The sequence below is a fragment of the Nerophis ophidion genome, linkage group LG05, assembly GCF_033978795.1.
Source record: "Nerophis ophidion isolate RoL-2023_Sa linkage group LG05, RoL_Noph_v1.0, whole genome shotgun sequence".
Taxonomy (NCBI): Eukaryota; Metazoa; Chordata; class Actinopteri; order Syngnathiformes; family Syngnathidae; genus Nerophis; species Nerophis ophidion.
This window is the reverse complement of record NC_084615.1, coordinates 18,052,709-18,070,506: the sequence shown is the minus strand read 5'-3', so window position 1 is coordinate 18,070,506 and position 17,798 is coordinate 18,052,709. Positions and strand designations below refer to the sequence as shown.

The 17,798-nt window shown below is 40.3% G+C and overlaps 2 protein-coding genes across 6 annotated transcripts in view; one reads left to right on the top strand and one right to left on the bottom strand.

The window, feature by feature from the left end:
- Positions 1–17,798, top strand: part of kdrl (kinase insert domain receptor like) — a 403,844-nt gene that overhangs the window by 344,282 nt on the left and 41,764 nt on the right. The window lies entirely within an intron of this gene.
- lnx2b (ligand of numb-protein X 2b) overlaps positions 1–17,798 on the bottom strand; it is a 65,049-nt gene that overhangs the window by 41,229 nt on the left and 6,022 nt on the right. For 3 of the 5 annotated variants that reach the window (XM_061900261.1, XM_061900266.1, XM_061900265.1), the window contains one exon: positions 405–900. In XM_061900261.1, the coding sequence (XP_061756245.1) occupies positions 405–811 (407 nt within the window). In that variant the 5' untranslated portion in view covers positions 812–900. Of the gene's footprint in view, positions 1–404; positions 901–7,789; positions 7,842–8,402; positions 8,577–17,798 lie in introns of those variants that run through there. The other 2 variants (XM_061900262.1, XM_061900264.1) reach the window with 2 other exon arrangements.

Genomic DNA, 17,798 nt, shown 5'->3' with positions numbered 1-17,798 from the left:
GGGAAATCGTCGCTTTCTCGGTCCAAATCGCTCTTGCTGCTGGTGGCTATGATTATAAACAATATGAGGAGCCCTACAACCCATGACGTCACCCGCACATCGTCTGCTACTTTCGGTACAGGCAAAGCTTTTTTATTAGCGACCAAAAGTTGCGAACTTTATCGTCGATGCTCTCTACTAAATCCTTTCAGCAAAAATATGGCAATATCGGGAAATGATCAAGTATGACACATAGAATGCACCTGCTATCCCTGTTTAAATAAGAAAATCTCATTTCAGTAGGCCTTTAAGTGCGCCTTTTGACGGAAAAATATGGTGTGTTTTTCCTGTAATATATACAAATGATGCAAAGTAAGGTACTACCATTATTGCTGTTATTACTTTGACCGATCAAAGAGTGGTACCTGTTGTGCAGATGAGGCTGAAGTTCACAGCGTTGCATCTGCTTCTGGCATTCTGCAGTGTGAGGACACACCACAGTCAGCTTGTCCAGCAGGTTCCTGACCAGCAGGCTGGAGGGGCGACAGCGGTTGAGCTGCAGCCGCTGGCGGTCCACCGGGCAAAAGTCTTGGTCTTTCAAGAAGCTGCTCAGACAATAAAAGCAATAGGTGTGGCCACACGGCGTGTCCATGGGTCTGATGAGTGGCTGCAGGCAGATGTGGCACATCAGCTCGTCGTCCACGTCCTCGGGGTACTCGTACAGGTGGGAGTCCAGGCCCTCGTGCTGCTGCCCGCACTCCTTGCAGACCCTTGCCCACGACAACCCGGCGGCGGCGGCGCTTCCGGCCTTTTTAGTCTCTGTGGTCGCCATTGGTTCGGGCCTACTCAACTTCTCCAAAAAGGTGAATCCGGTCAGATGTTAGTAAATATCCGAGCGCGTCACGTCCATATCCTCATGTTCTGCCACAAGAGAGAAAAAGAGAAACACCGAGGTGTAATGAGGACGCTTTAGGGACTACTCCCGCTCATGGTGGTCACAGGAAATGACAAATCAAGCGAGCGATGGCAACATGGCAGCGAGCTGCAGCTGCTTCCTCTCAGCGGGCTTCCTGAGGGACAAAAGGAATTCTCATTTCAGCTAAAAAAAAAAAAAAAAAAAATCCACAGGAGGAGCTAAATGAAGTCAAATCCGTCCAAAACAAAGGGCAACAAGAGAAGTTGAAACGAAGCGGGCTGTAATGTAGGTCCTGTCACTAATGGCCCCTTGCACTCCATCAGCGGTGGGCCCCCTCCCCTCCCTTTGTGCGCTTAATCTACTTAAATTCTGCCAAGTGGGAACACATTCTTGGTAGAAACATTTGCCTGCCTAGACCACATATGCCGAACATATAGTTTACCATTATTCCGGGAGTAACTCCACTGGCACTATTATGTGAGACCGAAGTATTGGAACACACCTAGTCTAGTTTCGGCTGCACAACATCAAGGCCCGCGGAACAGAGACACACTGCAGGCTTACACACACACAAGCATCCACAAAAAAATATACTCCACACACACACATACCCCACCCTTGATGCAAATAGAGCTGCGGCCTGCCACCATGGCCCCCCCACTCCCTCACCTCTGTTGCTAGATATCTCCAGATGTACGTTGTAATATGTATACAGTGGGACAAAAAAGTATTTAGTCAGCCACCGATTGTGCAAGTTCTCCCACTTAAAATGATGACAGAAGTCTGTAATTTTCATCATAGGTACACTTCAGCTGTGAGAGACAGAATGTGGGGAAAAAAATCCAGGAATTCACATTGTAGGAATTTTAAAGAATTTATTTGTAAATTATGGTGGAAAATAAGTCAACCATTCAAAGCTCTCACTGATGGAAGGAGGTTTTGGCTCAAAATCTCACGATACATGGCCCCATTCATTCTTTCCTTAACACGGATCAATCGTCCTGTCCCCTTAGCAGAAAAACAGCCCCAAAGCATGATGTTTCCACCCCCATGCTTCACAGTAGGTGTGGTGTTCTTGGGATGCAACTCAGTATTCTTCTTCCTCCAAACACGACAAGTTGAGTTTATACCAAAATGGATAGATGGATGATACAGCAGAGGATTGGGAGAATGTCATGTGGTCAGATGAAACCAAAATATAACTTTTTGGTATAAATTCAATTCGTTGTGTTTGGAGGATGAAGAATGCTGAGTTGCATCCCAAGAACACCATACCTACTGTGAAGCATGGGGGTGGAAACATCATGCTTTGGGGCAGTTTTTCTGCTAAGGGGACAGGACGATTGATCCGTGTTAAGGAAAGAATGAATGGGGCCATGTATCGTGAGATTTTGAGCCAAAACCTCCTTCCATCAGTGAGAGCTTTGAATGGTTGACCAAATACTTATTTTCCAACATAATTTAAAAATAAATTCTTTAAAATTCCTACAATGTGAATTCCTGGATTTTTTTTTCATATTCTGTCTCTCACAGTTGAAGTGTACCTATGATGAAAATTACAGACCTCTGTCATCATTTTAAGTGGGAGAACGTGCACGATCGGTGGCTGACTAAATACTTTTTTGCCCCACTGTATGTGGTTTGCTATGGAGGTTTTGTTTCCCACTCCCGCTTAGGAGCCCAGTCTGGATTGTATTTTTTTACTCATCCTTCCCCAGCATTTACCCTTTTCACATCTTTCCTGGGGCGCCTTGCGGCGACCCATCAGCGTTCCTGTTTGTCTAATTTTATCATCATCATTTATCATTAGGGTCCGCAAGCCCATGGCAAAGGACTCATGTGGAGTCCTTTGCCATGGGCCAAGGACCCTATTGAAACTGCTGTGTTTTATTATTATTTCGCACCTGCGCGCTGTAATTTGACCCCCTTAACATGCTTCAAAACTCACCAAATTTGACACACACGTCGGTATAGCAAACCTTCCTAACATATTAAGCAACCAATCCCCCAAAATGAAAATTGCGCTCTAGCGCCCCCTAGGAAAAAAATTACAGACAAAACTGCATGTAACTTCTGTTAGGAGTGTCATAGCGACATGAAACAAAAACTCCTATGTAGGTCTGACTTAGACCCAATTTTCATACACTCACTTCTTTCAGCAAAAATCTACAGGAAGTTGGCAAAAACCCCTTCAAAATAAAACTTTCGCAAAAAATTCAATTTTTGCCGCTTTGCGCTGTAATTTGACCCCTTTAAAATGCTTCAAAAGTCACCAAACTTGGCGCACACATAAGGACTGGCGAATATTGCGATCTAATGAAAAAAACAAACTCAAAATTGCGCTCTAGCGCTATTTTTGAATAAAACACTGAAAAAACTGCTCCTAGGAAGAAAACACAGACAAAATTGCTTGTAACTTCCGTTAAGAATGTCGGAGAGACATGAAACAAAAACCTCTATGTAGGTCTCGCTTAGACCTACATTTCATAGATTGACAACCCCCAACAAAAATCAACAGGAAGTTTGCAACCCCCCCTTCAAAACAAAAGTTTTGTAAAAACCGGTCACCTTTCTTCAAACATTATCTCCTCTGAGTGCGTTTGTGGTTTTGGCTTCAGCCTCACACAGGAGAGAGATTGAACCCTTCTGATTAAAAGTATAGAACAGAGTTTTGATAAGTTCTCAGGTTTTGATTTTACGCGCCTTCAAAGAACCCGTGCAAAGTCTCCTAAAAAATTTCATTTTTGCCTCTTTGAGCTGTTATTTGACCCCCTTAAAATGCTTCTAAACTCACCAAACTTGACACACATCAGGACTGGCAAAAATTGCGATCTGATGAAAAAAACCTAACCTCAAAACTCAAAATTGCGCTCTACCGCCCCCCTAGGAATACAACACGGACAAACTGCTCCTAGGAAGAAAACACAGACAAAACTGCTTGTAACTTCCGGCAGGAATGTCAGAGAGACATGAAACAAAAAACACTATGTAGGTCTCACTTAGACCTACATTTTAATAATCAACATACTTTAGCAAAAATCAACAGGAAGTTTGATATTTTCACTTCAATACAACAACTGCATTACTTTCACAATGCATTAGATTCTCAAAATAGTGGCTCCAAGGCGTCTTCTAACGCTTATCCGGCCGTGGGTCTCGGGGGCAGCAGCCAAAGGCGGATCCGACCAACGCTGCTTGCAGCTTTAATTTATTTTTATTCCTTTCATGAAAATGCATATATACAAGCCACGTACCGTTGACAATTTCATTGTTTTTTGTTTCTTATACATTTCCATGATCAGAAATGAGCGGAGGGAAGAATACTATTCTTATATTTATCTGCCCCCTTATTAACAAAAATATTTTTGGATGACTTTATAACTGTACCCTCCACCAACACCTGAACTCCAACATACTTTTTAATTTTCCTTTAAGCATTTTCACAATGACACGTTTAATCTAAATCAAAATTCAGTTTGATACAATCCCAGTTTTCTCTTTTTGTAACTCGTTTTAAATTCAAATATATTCTTACATCTTTTTAAGTCTTTGTTAAGAGAATTCCATGCTTTCACACCAGCAAAAGACAAGCACACGTGTTTCAAATTTGTTCACACTGTTGGATGTTTAAAGTCATACGGCCTTCTGTGGTTCTCATCTTCAGACGTGAACACAAATAACTTTTGTAAGTCCTTCGGTTCAGTTATTATATACCGTATTTTTCGGAGTATAAGTCGCACCTGCCGAAAATGCATAATAAAGAAGGAAAAAAACATATATAAGTCGCACTGGAGTATAAGTCGCATTTTTTGGGGAAATTTATTTGATAAAATCCAACACCAAGAATAGACATTTCAAAGGCAATTTTAAATAAACAAAGAATAATGAACAACAGGCTGAATAAGTGTACGTTATATGAGGCATAAATAACCAACTGAGAAGGTGTCTGGTATGTTAACGTAACATATTATGGTAAGAGTCATTCAAATAACTATAACATATGCAAAATGCTATAAGTTTACCAAACAATCTGTCACTCCTAATCTCTAAATCCAATGAAATCTTATATGTCTTGTCTCTTGCGTGAATGAGCTAAATAATATTATTTGATATTTTACGGTAATGTGTTAATAATTTCACACATAGGCCGCTCCTGAGTATAAGTCGCACCCCCGGCCAAACTATGAAAAAAACTAAATTTACAGTCCGAAAACTACGGTAATGTAATTTTGAATGGGTTCGTGCTGAAAACAAAGTTTCGTTGTACTTGTGCAATGACAAGACAGACCTATCCTATCTTAGTTTGCAGGAGTGGGAGCAGCAGCATGAAACCAAATAAAGAAAAAAAAAATTTTCAAACCCAGTGAGCTAACTTCATTCAAAAAGTAAAAATATTTCACAAAATAATCCCCAAAAAATAGTTTTTTTTGGAGATTGGTAGTCCCCAATGGTATTGTGTTTTCTCAAAGCACAGCTCATGGAACCTGTCAAGTTATTTGGGATTTTAGCCTTCCTGGATTTAAAAAGGCAGAGAAGAGCCGAGAGGATTCTTTCTACCTCACTTCCAATAGATTCTCTTGAGTCTATTCCACACCATTTAACTATTTATAGGTGTTGGTCTGTTGAGGGGACAACCTTAAAGGGGAACATTATCACAATTGCAAAAGGATTAATAACGATAAAAATCAGTTCCCAGTGGCTTGTTGTATTTCTTTAAGTTTTTTTCAAAATTTTACCGGTCCCGGAATATCCCTAAATAAAGCTTTAAAGTGCCTTATTTTCGCTATCTTCGAAACCACTATCCATTTCCCTGTGACGTCATACAGGGCTGCCAATACAAACAACATGGCGGTTGCCACAGCAAGATATAGCGACATTAGCTCGGATTCAGACTCGGATTTCAGCGACTTAAGCGATTCAACAGATTACGCATGTATTGAAACAGATGGTCGGAGTATGGAGGCAGATAGCGAAAACGAAATTGAAGAAGAAATTGAAGCTATTGAGCGAATAGCTATTGACGCTATTCGGCCATAGCATGGGTGTACCTAATGAAGTGGCCCATACCATGGCTGCCTTAATAGCATCGCCGGTAAAATGTGCGGACCAAACAATCAGGACTTTCGCATCTTGAGACACTGGAGCAACTTAAATCCGTCGATTGGTAAGTGTTTGTTTCGCTTTAAATGTGGGTATCTAGTTTCAAATGTACATACAGCTAGCGTAAATAGCATGTTAGCATCGATTAGCGTAGCATGTTAGCATCGATTAGCTGGCAGTCAGGCCGTGACCAAATATGTCTGATTAGCACATAAGTCGATAACATCAACAAAACTCACCTTTGTGATTTCGTTGACTTAATCCTTGCAAATGCATCTGCAGGTTATCCATACATCTCTGTGCCATGTCTGTCTTAGCATCGCCGGTAAAATGTGCAGACACTCTGGCAATGGGGGTCTGGCGGCAGATTTCTTGCCAGTGGTGCAACTTGAATCCCTCCCTGTTAGTGTTGTTACACCCTCCGACAACACACCGACGAGGCATGATGTCTCCAAGGTTCCAAAAAATAGTCGAAAAAACGGAAACTAACAGAGCTGAGACCCGGTGTTTGTAATGTGAAAATGAAAATGGCGGGTGTATTACCTCGGTGACGTCACGTTCTGACGTCATCGCTAAAAGACCGATGAACAGAAAGGCGTTTAATTTGCCAAAATTCACCCATTTAGAGTTCGGAAATCGGTTAAAAAAATACATGGTCTTTTTTCTGCAACATCAAGGTATATATTGACGCTTGCATAGGTTTGGTGATAATGTTCCCCTTTAAATACAATGCGGAAGAGCAACGGAATAGCACAAAGACCAAATATTTTCCATTGCCAAGTAAATAATCAGTATTTACATCTACAACAAACAGTGGTGATTACATACCAGGGATTGATTACATTCCAGTGATCGCGCTCATCTTAGGAGCATCTTCTTTATATTCCTCTCTGCACGACAACCTCTTTTTTATCATGCATGTCATATGTCAAACAAGTCATATTAGCATCAGTTGATCTAATCATCATTATTGTCATAACAGTCATCATAAGCTTTGACAACAAACGATGACATATTTTTAGGAATAGTCAATTTTGACCCAACAGTGGCACACTTTGAAAACCCCCTGCGCGAGACCTCTTTCGTCATTCAGTCCATCAAGACGTGTTGGAGAGTTCTGTTCCTCTGACAGGTCGGCAAAGGCCGTTCTGTGTGCAAGCATCAGTCAGTACGTGTCCATGCACTAAATTAGAGTGGTTTCTCAAATAGTTCGGCTCTAAACACCTCGCGAGCACCAAACCCCCCCACCCCCCTGCGTGGTTGAGGTGGGCGGGGTTTGGTGCTCGCGGGGTGTATAACAGTCAGGATGTACCATGGATGCAAAGGATTCTGGGTAGTTGTTGTGTTGCGTTTATGTTGTGTTACTGTGAGAATTTTCTCCCGAAATGTGTTTGTCATTCTTCTTTTGTGTGGGTTCACAATGTGGCGCATATTAGTAGGAGTGTTAAAGTTGTTTATATCACAACCGTCAGTGTACTCTGTGTCACCCAGTATGCCTTCCAGTTGTGTGCGTGCATCTGCGGAAGCCTCTCACAACATGTCGCTGGACAGGCAAGCAGTTTGTACATGTTGTAGAAAGTGTTTAAGGCAATGACTTCATAGCATGCCCTCATTCTTGTCATCTGGGTGACCACCAGAAGATTTTGGCGAGAATAGTTGCGGCTCCCAATGTCTTCCTCATTTTGTGAAACGGGTCGAAATGGCTCTTTGAGTGGTAAAGGTTGCCGACCCCTGCTCTAGGACAACAATTTGGAAGACAAGCTGCCTTTTATCAGTCGCATTCTACGTACTCACCAGAGACGATATCTCCGACGTGGAGCGCGCAAACACGAGACTCTAACCTAGTAACAAATTTATCCGCGCTCAAAGGAAGTAAGTGTACGGGAAGCACGGCGTATGAGCAATAGTTTCATTCGAGAGTGTGCATGGACACTGGGACTTCAAATTATAGGCTAGAAAATACAGAAAACCAAACTACTTGAGAAATCCGACTAACTTAGTGCATGAAAACGTAGTGACTGTGTCTTCTGGGTCTAACATCAGTTACCGATGGTCTCCCAAATGTTCTGCTGGATAAGTGTCGAAAAACAAATCCCTGGAGACATGTGTACGTCTTCACAGAACGACGTAAATATTTTCACGTACCCCAATACCTCCATATGGTGTACCGCAAGTGGAATGCCCATGGAGCGGAAAATAAACATGCAACTATAGCACCAGATTAAGAGCACACGTACTGATAAAGTTTCTGTAAATGTCAACGCAACAAAAAGTGGAACACTGCTCATTGTTTATATGTTCAGACTTGCACAAATGGCACAACAACTCGTAGCTTAGGTCGCCTCTCTCTAGGACAACAATTTGGAAGACAAGCTGCCTTTTATTCAGTCGCATTCTACGTACTCACCAGAGACGATATCTCCGACGTGGAGCGTGCAAACACGAGACTCTAACCTAGCAGCTGCCTCCAGCGTGAATGAAACCAGAGCCCTGCCTCTTCTGCACGCCGTCAGGATAATGTCTGGGCGTGCATGTGTGTGTGTGTGTGTGTGTGATAGTGTGCCAGAATACGTGTGTGCTGCAAGGAATGCAGCGGAGATTTGGCGTAACTAGGCAGAGTGGAGAAAAGTGTTCCTGGTGCCAGTGGCCGTAAGTCATGTGTGCGTGGGACTGTGCTGATGTTGCACTTTCACAGGTGAAGTACGCTGATTGACTGAATGCAAACACACAACATCTGACTCGTACACGCACACAATGGCTCTAAACACACAGGCCTTCTCGTTTTTTTTGTTTGTTTCTTTTACTTTGAAAAAGTGATACATGCCGGTAATGGATAGTGTTCACGGATCCTGGCACGCACACACACGACAGAAACCTGGCCATGATCCACGTAATAGGACATAACATGATTTTAAATAAAGATATTTTGCGTGAGTGTACTACAATAACATAAGAAATGGCACTCTTGGACACGATGGCTTTACTTCAACTCGTGAAGTCATCCAGCTGTAGAAACAATTACAATACTCAAAGTTGATTTTTAATAAAAAGGTCCGTCAAGGTGCCAGCAATTCAATGCATGTGCTCAGCTTTCTTTCGCAAGGCTTAAAAAAAAAAAAACAGGAGTATCTCGACATACAGTACGATGTTTACGGAATGCGAGCGGTTTTTGATTGATTGATTGAAACCTTCATTAGTAGTCGGGGTCCATGTTAATCAATTCATGGTCTCTCGGCTAAATGTTACACTTTAGATGGCTGCCAAATACTTTGGGTATGGACATCACTATTGTAACAGTTAACTAGGGCTGGGTTTTTCTCTGTGCGATATAGAAAATGACTATATGGCGATATTGGAGTATACGTTCTCACGCAGTTGCTCTTAGCTGCGGGCATTACACTACAGGCTCTTCTCACTCTTTCTTGTCTCTCCTTCTCACAGAGACGTAAACAAGCGAACATTCTTACATGCGTCACACGTGCAGAGAGGTAGCAACATGGGTAACGTTAGCTGTGATGCTAGCGGAGTGGTGCGAGTGGTAATAGGAGAGAGAGAAGGTGCGAATCTGGTAACAAATGGGGGAAGGATTAATTCCCAAGAAAAACAGTACAAGGTGCATCGTCTGGCGGTGGTTTGGATTCAAGCGGGAAGATGTTGAACAATTATGCGGCAAAAGCCTTGCTACAAAAAATAGCAACACTGCTAATTTGTAGCATCATTTGAAAAGTCACCCGCTAGAGCAATGATTTTCAAATGGGGGTACGCGTACCCCTGGGGGTACTTGAAGGTATGCCAAGCGGTACGTGAGATTTTTTTCAAACATTCTAAAAATAGCAACACTTCAAAAATCCTTTATAAATATATTTATTGAATAATACTTCAAGAAAATATGAAGAATGCAACAATGCAATATTCAGTGTTGACAGCTAGATTTTTTTGTGGACATGTTCCATAAATATTGATGTTAAAAATGTCTTTTTTTGTGAAGAAATGTTTACAATTAAGTTGATGAATCCAGATGGATCTCTATTACAATCCCCAAAGAGGGCACTTTAAGTTGATGATAACTTCTATGTGTAGAAATCTTTATTTATAAGTGAATCACTTGTTTATTTTTCAACAAGTTTTTAGTTTTTATATATCTTTTTTTTCCAAATAGTTCAAGAAAGCCCTGCGATGAGGTGGCGACTTGTCCAGGGTGTACTCCGCCTTCCGCCCGCTTGTAGCTGAGACAGGCACCAGCGCCCCCCGCGACCCCAAAGGGAATACGCAGAAAAAATGGATGGAAGGATAGTTCAAAAAAGACAACTACAAATGAGCACTATTTTGCACTGTTATACGGTTTAATAAATCAGAAACTGATGACATAGTACTGTATTTTACTTCTTTATCTCTTTTTTTCAACCAAAAATGCTTTGCTCTGATTAGAAGGTACTCGAATTAAAAAAAAATTCACAGGGGGTACATCACTGAAAAAAAGGTTGAGAACCACTGCGCTAGAGAATGAAGAGTGCTTGAAACTGCATGTCAACATCTTTGTTCAGTGCCACACCCACAAAATGCCGAAGCAACAATTTCCAGATCAACACCGTATGAAAAAAATAGTCAACAACAGAAGGAGATAACATCCACAGGAACGTACCACATAACGAAGGACATACACTATTTGATTTCCTTTTATGCAGCTCATTTTTTTTTACACTTATTGAAATATCTTGTGTGACATCATGCACAAAAGTGCACCTTATTTGTTTTCAACTATTGTAGTGGTGTTCTGTTCAAAAAGTGCACTTTAATTGAGTGTTGTTTTGATATGTCATCTTAGTGACATCCTGCACAAAAGTGCTTGTTTTAAAATGTCTCTGACAATCTTGCACTTCCTGTTTTGGAAATGACATGAATGTTTGTGCCACTGCTTAATAACTGTTTCATAAATACACTTTTAGTTGTGATTTCCCTCTCTGCATGAAAGTTTAAAATGTGCCTTTATTAATGCAGTATGAAGAAGAATGTTTGAATGTAGACACATAGAATCATCATACTGCTGTGATTATATGCATCAAGTGTTCATTCAAGGCTAAGGCAAAATATGGAGATATATATGGTGTATCGTCACATGGCCTAAAAATATCCAGATATTAATAAAAGGCCATATCGCCCAACCCTACAGTGAACCCCATAAAATCTGATAAAAACATGCTGTGTCTCACTTGCTAGCTACAAAAACATAACGATGTGTTTCCAGTAGGGTTGTACGCTATACCGGTACTAGTATAGTATAGCGGTACTAGTGAATCAAAAACGGTAATATACTGTTTGAAAAGTACCAGTGTGCAATTTTTTACATTGTTATTTTTTTAACGGGCAAGACGGAGCGTCGTCACGTCATGACATTGCTGGTTTTACGAGCAGAAGAGCATGCACGGCAGCGCACACACACAGAGTACTTACGAGCAGACACAGTGTGTAGGCAGAAACGAGAGGAAAAAAAACTGTTGGGAAACATTGAATCACCGTGACCCTCGATCCCTCAGACGGCACTGTATCAAAAACCGATATCAATCTCTAAAGGATATCACCACATGGGCTCAGGAACACTTCAGAAAACCACTGTCACTAAATACAGTTCGTCGCTACATCTGTAAGTGCAAGTTAAAGCTCTACTGTGCAAAGCGAAAACCTTTTATCAACAACATCCAGAAACGCTGCCGGCTTCTCTGGGCTTGAGATCATCTAAAATGGACTGACGCAAAGTGGAAAAGTGTTCTGTGGTCTGATGAGTCCACATTTCAAAATGTTTTTAGAAATATTCGACATCGTGTCATCCGGACCAAAGGGGAAGTGAACTATCCAGACTGTTATCGACGCAACGATCAAAAGCCAGCATCTGTGATGGTATGGGGGTGCATTAGTGCCCAAGGCATGGGTAACTTACACATCTGTGAAGGCACCATTAATGCTGAAAGGTACATACAGGTTTTGGAACAACAGATGCTGCCATCTAAGCGCCGTATTTTTCATGGACGCCCCTGCTTATTTCAGCAAGACAATGCCAAGCCACATTCAGCACGTGTTACAACAGCGTGGCTTCGTACAAAAAGAGAGCGGGTACTTTCCTGGCCCGCCTGCAGTCCAGACCTGTCTCCCATGGAAAATGTGTGGCACATTATGAAGCGTAAAATACGACAGCGGAGATCCCGGACTGTTGAACGACTGAAGCTCTACATAAAACAAGAATGGGAAAGAATTCCACTTTCAAAGCTTCAACAATTAGTTTCTTCAGGTCCCAAACGTTTACTGAGTGTTGTTAAAAGAAAAGGTGATGTAACACAGTGGTGAACATGCCCTTTCCCAACTACTTTGTCACGTGTTGCAGCCATTATATTCTAATTATTATTTGCAACAACAAAAAAAGCTTATGAGTTCGAACATCAAATATGTTGTCTTTGTAGTGCATTCAACTGAATATGGGTTGAAAAGGATTTGCAAATCATTGTATTCCGTTTATATTTACATCTAACACAATTTCCCAACTCATATGGAAACGGGGTTTGTATATTCCACAACCCCAAACATGTCTTTTTCAAACCCTGCAGTGAAAAGAAAGGTTAGTGATGAGCAAAGACAATTCCAGGAAAAGTGGGGGATGCAATATTTCTTTGTTGAGCAAAGGGCCACCCCGACGTGTCTTATTTGCAAAGAGAAAGTAGCGATACAATTTGAGACGTCTTTATACAATTAGACATGCTGAGGAGTATGCAACATTTTTTTTAAAGAAATATTTTCTTGCGGCCCAGCCTCACCCAGATTCTGCGTCCAGTGGCCCCGAGGGGAATTGAGTTTGAGACCCCTCTTTTAGATGAATCACCTGTGCTAAATTAGACTGTGGTGTCATTAAGCAGGTTTAATAGACGTTGTCAATGTTGACAGTATGTTATATTCTAACTGTCAAATTATTCAAATTTGACTGAAGTTGGACAAAAGCGTGGCGGTAATCAAGCACTGTAAATATGTATACCAAATAGCCCCGTGACAACTTGAGTAGACTCATTAGTTTTGTCACTCTTAGATTATTGGTATTATTTGGTCAAATGCCACAGAAATGAACTCAAGCAAACTGCAAGATGCTCCAAATAACGCTGCTCGTGTCGTACTAAACTACCCATTGAGGACGAGTGTACTACGAATTAATTCCCGACTGGCTTGGATAATGTAAAAGGTAGGATCAATTTTTAAGTGAATATTATTAGAAAAACAAATACAGTATTTCCTTGAATTGCCGCCGGGGCGCTAATTAATTTAAAACCTCTTCTCACTCCTGCGCTTACCAAAAGGCATGCGGTAAAGGTAAGCATGCGCTAAATATTTTAAAACCTCTTCTCACTCCAGCACTTACCAAAGGCATGCAGTAAAAATTTGAGTGTGATGTAAGGATACCATCATGAGAAGCACATTTAATTAAAAAAAACGTAATTATGGTCTTACCTTTACTTATTAATGAAGTCCATGCCAGCTCCTTCTGATCAAAAGCATCGATAACTTGTTTATAGAAGTCTTCCTTATCTTTCTTCAGTTTTAAAAGTCTCTCTGTCTCGATGGAGATCTTCCTTTATTACCTCCTGCTTCGATTGAAAGTCCAGTTTGGAAAACTGCTATCAGACCGCTGCTATCTGTTAGCTCGGCTCCTCAAGTGCGGGCGACGACAGAATTATTCTTAGAAAACTCCCCCTCCCGTTCTGATCCGTAGGTGATCTCTTTATCCCACTGCTGCCAGCATGAAGTGTTATTGTATAAATAATACACTGGGTATTTAGGACTGGAACATGCTTTATTTCAGCCCAGTTGTTTACATAGCCTGCAAAGTAGTGGTGTTACATTCTAAAGGGTCCGTCGTGCACCTCCCGCGTCATATCCGTCCTAGCACATGTCACGTCACTCATTGTCACTTCTTCTGCAGCCGAGTAGTCGCAAGAAGGATCACTAGCGCCCACTACCACCAGGAGGCGGGAGTCATTTGATGACTCATATTTGACACACGCAGCTACGGTATATTAATAATACATAGCTGCTTACTGTTCTTTTTAGCATATTCAATAGCTTGGACCTTAAATCCTACTGAATAGCTCTTAATCTTCTTCCCTTTATGCGATTTCAAATTACTGGTATTGAAACCATGTCATCATTTTGAAAATGATGACATGGGAAGTGTCACTCGTGACATCACGAGTTTGACCCGGCGGTAATACTAAGCATGCGCTAATTATTTTGCGAAGCGAGTTTGACCCGGCAGTAATTCAAGGCAGGCGCATACTATATGCCCTGCGGCAATTCAAGGATATTCGGTATTACAAAAAAAAAAAGCCAAAAATACTTTAAAGGAGGGTTGTCTCGATACCAATATTTTGGTGCCGGTATCAAAATGTATTTTGATACTTTTCCAAATAAGGGGGACCACAAAAAATGGCTTTATTGTCTTTATTTTAACAAAAAATCTTAGGGTTCATTAAACATATGTGTATTATTGCAATTTAGTCCTTAAATACAATAGTGAACATACTAGACACCTGTCTTTTAGTAGTAAGTAAACAAACAAAGACTCCTAATTAGTCTGCTGCCCTTCTGTTTAGAATGAGCTTTCAACCGGAAGTGCAAGTGCTGTTCCGTCTTCTCGGCTTCCATATGTTTTTTACTTGTATGGGTTATTCAGTCATCAGTCAAAGCAACGTTTGTACATTTGTGACTGAAGCAATTCTTACTTACCAAACTGTTCCACGTGTGATGTCTATAAAAATGTTTTCATGCTTATTTCTACGTGCTATCGTGATATAATAAATCTAGCATGGTTAACATTAGCTAAAATGCTAACACGCTAACAAGTGTCTGTTAGAATTATTACTTAAAATGGCCTTATTTTTGTATTGTTTTTGTTTTTTAAACCCACCAAAACGTCGCCGTGGCTTTATTGAGTCTGTTTAGCTGGTTGGACAGCTACCTTCCGCAGCTCTGATGATGACTTCTGTTTTGTTTGATCATCCGTTTTCCAGACACCGTTTGTGAACAATTAAGGTATGTAAATAAATATTTACAAAATCTTTCTGTGTAAATTTCTCGTTTCACAACGTAAATGTCTGCGGCTTATGGTCCGGTGCGGCTAATATATGGGGGGAATGTATTCTAAAATGTAGTGGGTACGCTCTATAGTGCGCAAAATATGGTAGTTTTGCTTCAGCAAATAGGCTAGCCTAGTATGACGTTAAAATGTGAGTGTAATGTTAGCACTGTATCTCAAATCTGTGTCTTTTTGTCCCACTCAGTGTATTTAGTATATGTTCACTTTTACATTGGACAAGTGTGAGTTACCGTATGAGCGGGTCGAGTCAGGTATATTTTCATACAAAAGTGGTCATATTATTTTTTTACAGTACAATACGTCATTCGGTGTGGTTTCCTAGCTTACTAAAGTCATACTAAACCATTTTGATTGATTTTAGTTAATGTTCTATATTTTCAATGGAACATATAACATTTTAGTGTTGTTTACTTGAGTCATATTGCAGTCTACACATATCTCTTATGTGTGACTGCCATCTACTGGTCACACTTATCATTACACCATGTACTAAAAATTACAGCTTCAAGGACGGTAAGCACAACCAAGATTATTCCCCTACAATAGGCGCACCGGGCTATAAGGCGCACTGTCGAGTTTTGAGAAAACGAAAGGATTTTAAGCACACCTTAAAGTCTGAAAAAAATGGGTATAGATAAAATACACGATATTGCCAAAAGTATTTGGCCACCCATCCAAATGATGATAATCAGATGTCTTAATCATTTGGCCCGGTGTATAAAGTCAAGCACTTAAGCTGTGCAACAAATCCAGTCGTGAAATGTCCTTACTCCGAAAAATATTCCAAAGTTAACTTTATAGGAAAAGTGAAGAGTTTGGGGAACAACAGCAACTCAGCCAGCAAATGGTAGGCCATGTAAAGTGACAGAAAGGGGTCAGCATAGTGCAAAGACTTTCTTCACAGTCAGTTGCAACATAGCTCCAAACTTCATGTGACTCTTCCAATTAGCCCACGTACAGTACGCAGAGAGCTTCATGGAATGGGTTTCCATGGCCGAGTAGCTGAATCTAAGCCATACATCACCAAGTCCAATGCAAAGCGTGGGATGCAGTAGTGTAAAGCACATCGCCGCTGGACTCTAGAGCAGTGGGGACCCCTTCTCTGGAGTGATGAATTACGCTTTTCCATCTGGCAATCTGATGTACCAGTCTGGGTTTGGAGGTTACCAGTAGAACGCTACATTTCGGATTTCATTGTGCCGAGTGTGAAATTTGGTGGAAGAGGAATTATGGTGTGGGGTTTTTCAGAAGTTCCAGTGAAAGGAACTTTGACTGCTCCAGGATACCAACACATTTTGGACAATTCCACGGGATGGCACTTCCAGTTCATATGTGAGTAAAGGCAGGTAGCCAAATACTTTTGGCAATATAGTGCATGTATGTACACCGTATATTACCAAATAAACGCCCTTGGGCAAATAACCGCCCATGTCCTAATAGCCGCCCGGGGTCTGACCCCATTTTGTGAATTAACCGCCTCTTCCTAATAACCGCTTACGTCCAAATAGCCGCTCATGGGCCGCTCAGTGTGTTTCCAGTAGGCTTATAAAAAGCTATCGCGGTACCTCTGAGACTTATTGTTGCAAAATTGTAATAATATGTAGTCCTTACAGCAGGGGTCACCAACGCGGTGCCCGCGGGCACCAAATCCCCCGTAAGGAACAGATGAGTCGCCCGCTGGCCTGTTATAAAAATAGCTCAAATAGCAGCACTCACTAGTGAGATCCCTCTATTTTTTTAATTGTATTTATTTACTAGCAAGCTGGTCTCGCTTTGCTCGACATTTTTAATTCTAAGAGAGACAAAACTCAAATAGAATTTGAACATCCAAGAAAATATTTTAAAGACTCTGTGTTGACTTGTTTAAAAAAATGCATTTATTTTTTCACTTTGCTTCTTATAACTTTCAGAAAGACAATTTTAGAGAAAAAATACAACCTTAAAAATGATTTTAGGATTTTTAAACACATATACCTTTTTACCTTTTAAATTCCTTCCTCTTCTTTCCTGAAAATTTAAATCAATGTTCAAGTAAATGTATTTTTTTATTGTAAGGAATAATAAATACATTTTAATTTAATTCTTCGTTTTAGCTTCTGTTTTTTTGCCGAAGAATATCTGTGAAATATTTCTTCAAACTTATTATGATTAAAATTCAAAAAAAATATTCCTGCAAATCCAGAAAATATGTAGAATCAAATTGAAATCTTATTTCAAAGTCTTTTGAATTTATTTCTAAATTTTTGGTCTGGAAAATCTAGAAGAAATAATGATTTGTCTTTGTTAGAAATATAGCTTGGTCCAATTTGTTATATATTCTAACAAAGTGCCGATTGGATTTTAACCTATTTAAAACATGTCATCAAAATTCTAAAATGTATCTTAATCAGGAAAAATTAAAAAAATATATTTTTCAAATTTTTTCAAAAAGATTTGAATTAGCTAGTTTTTTGTCCTTTTTTTCGGTTGAATTTTGAATTTTAAAGAGTCGAAATTAAAGATAAACTATGTTTCAAAATTTAATTTGCATTTTTTTCCTGTTTTCTCTTTTAAACCGTTCAGTTTAGTGTTTTTTTCATCATTTATTCTCTACAAAAAACCTTCTGTAAAAGGAAAAAATATGTACGACGGAATGACAGACAGAAATACCCATTTTTTAATATATATAGATTT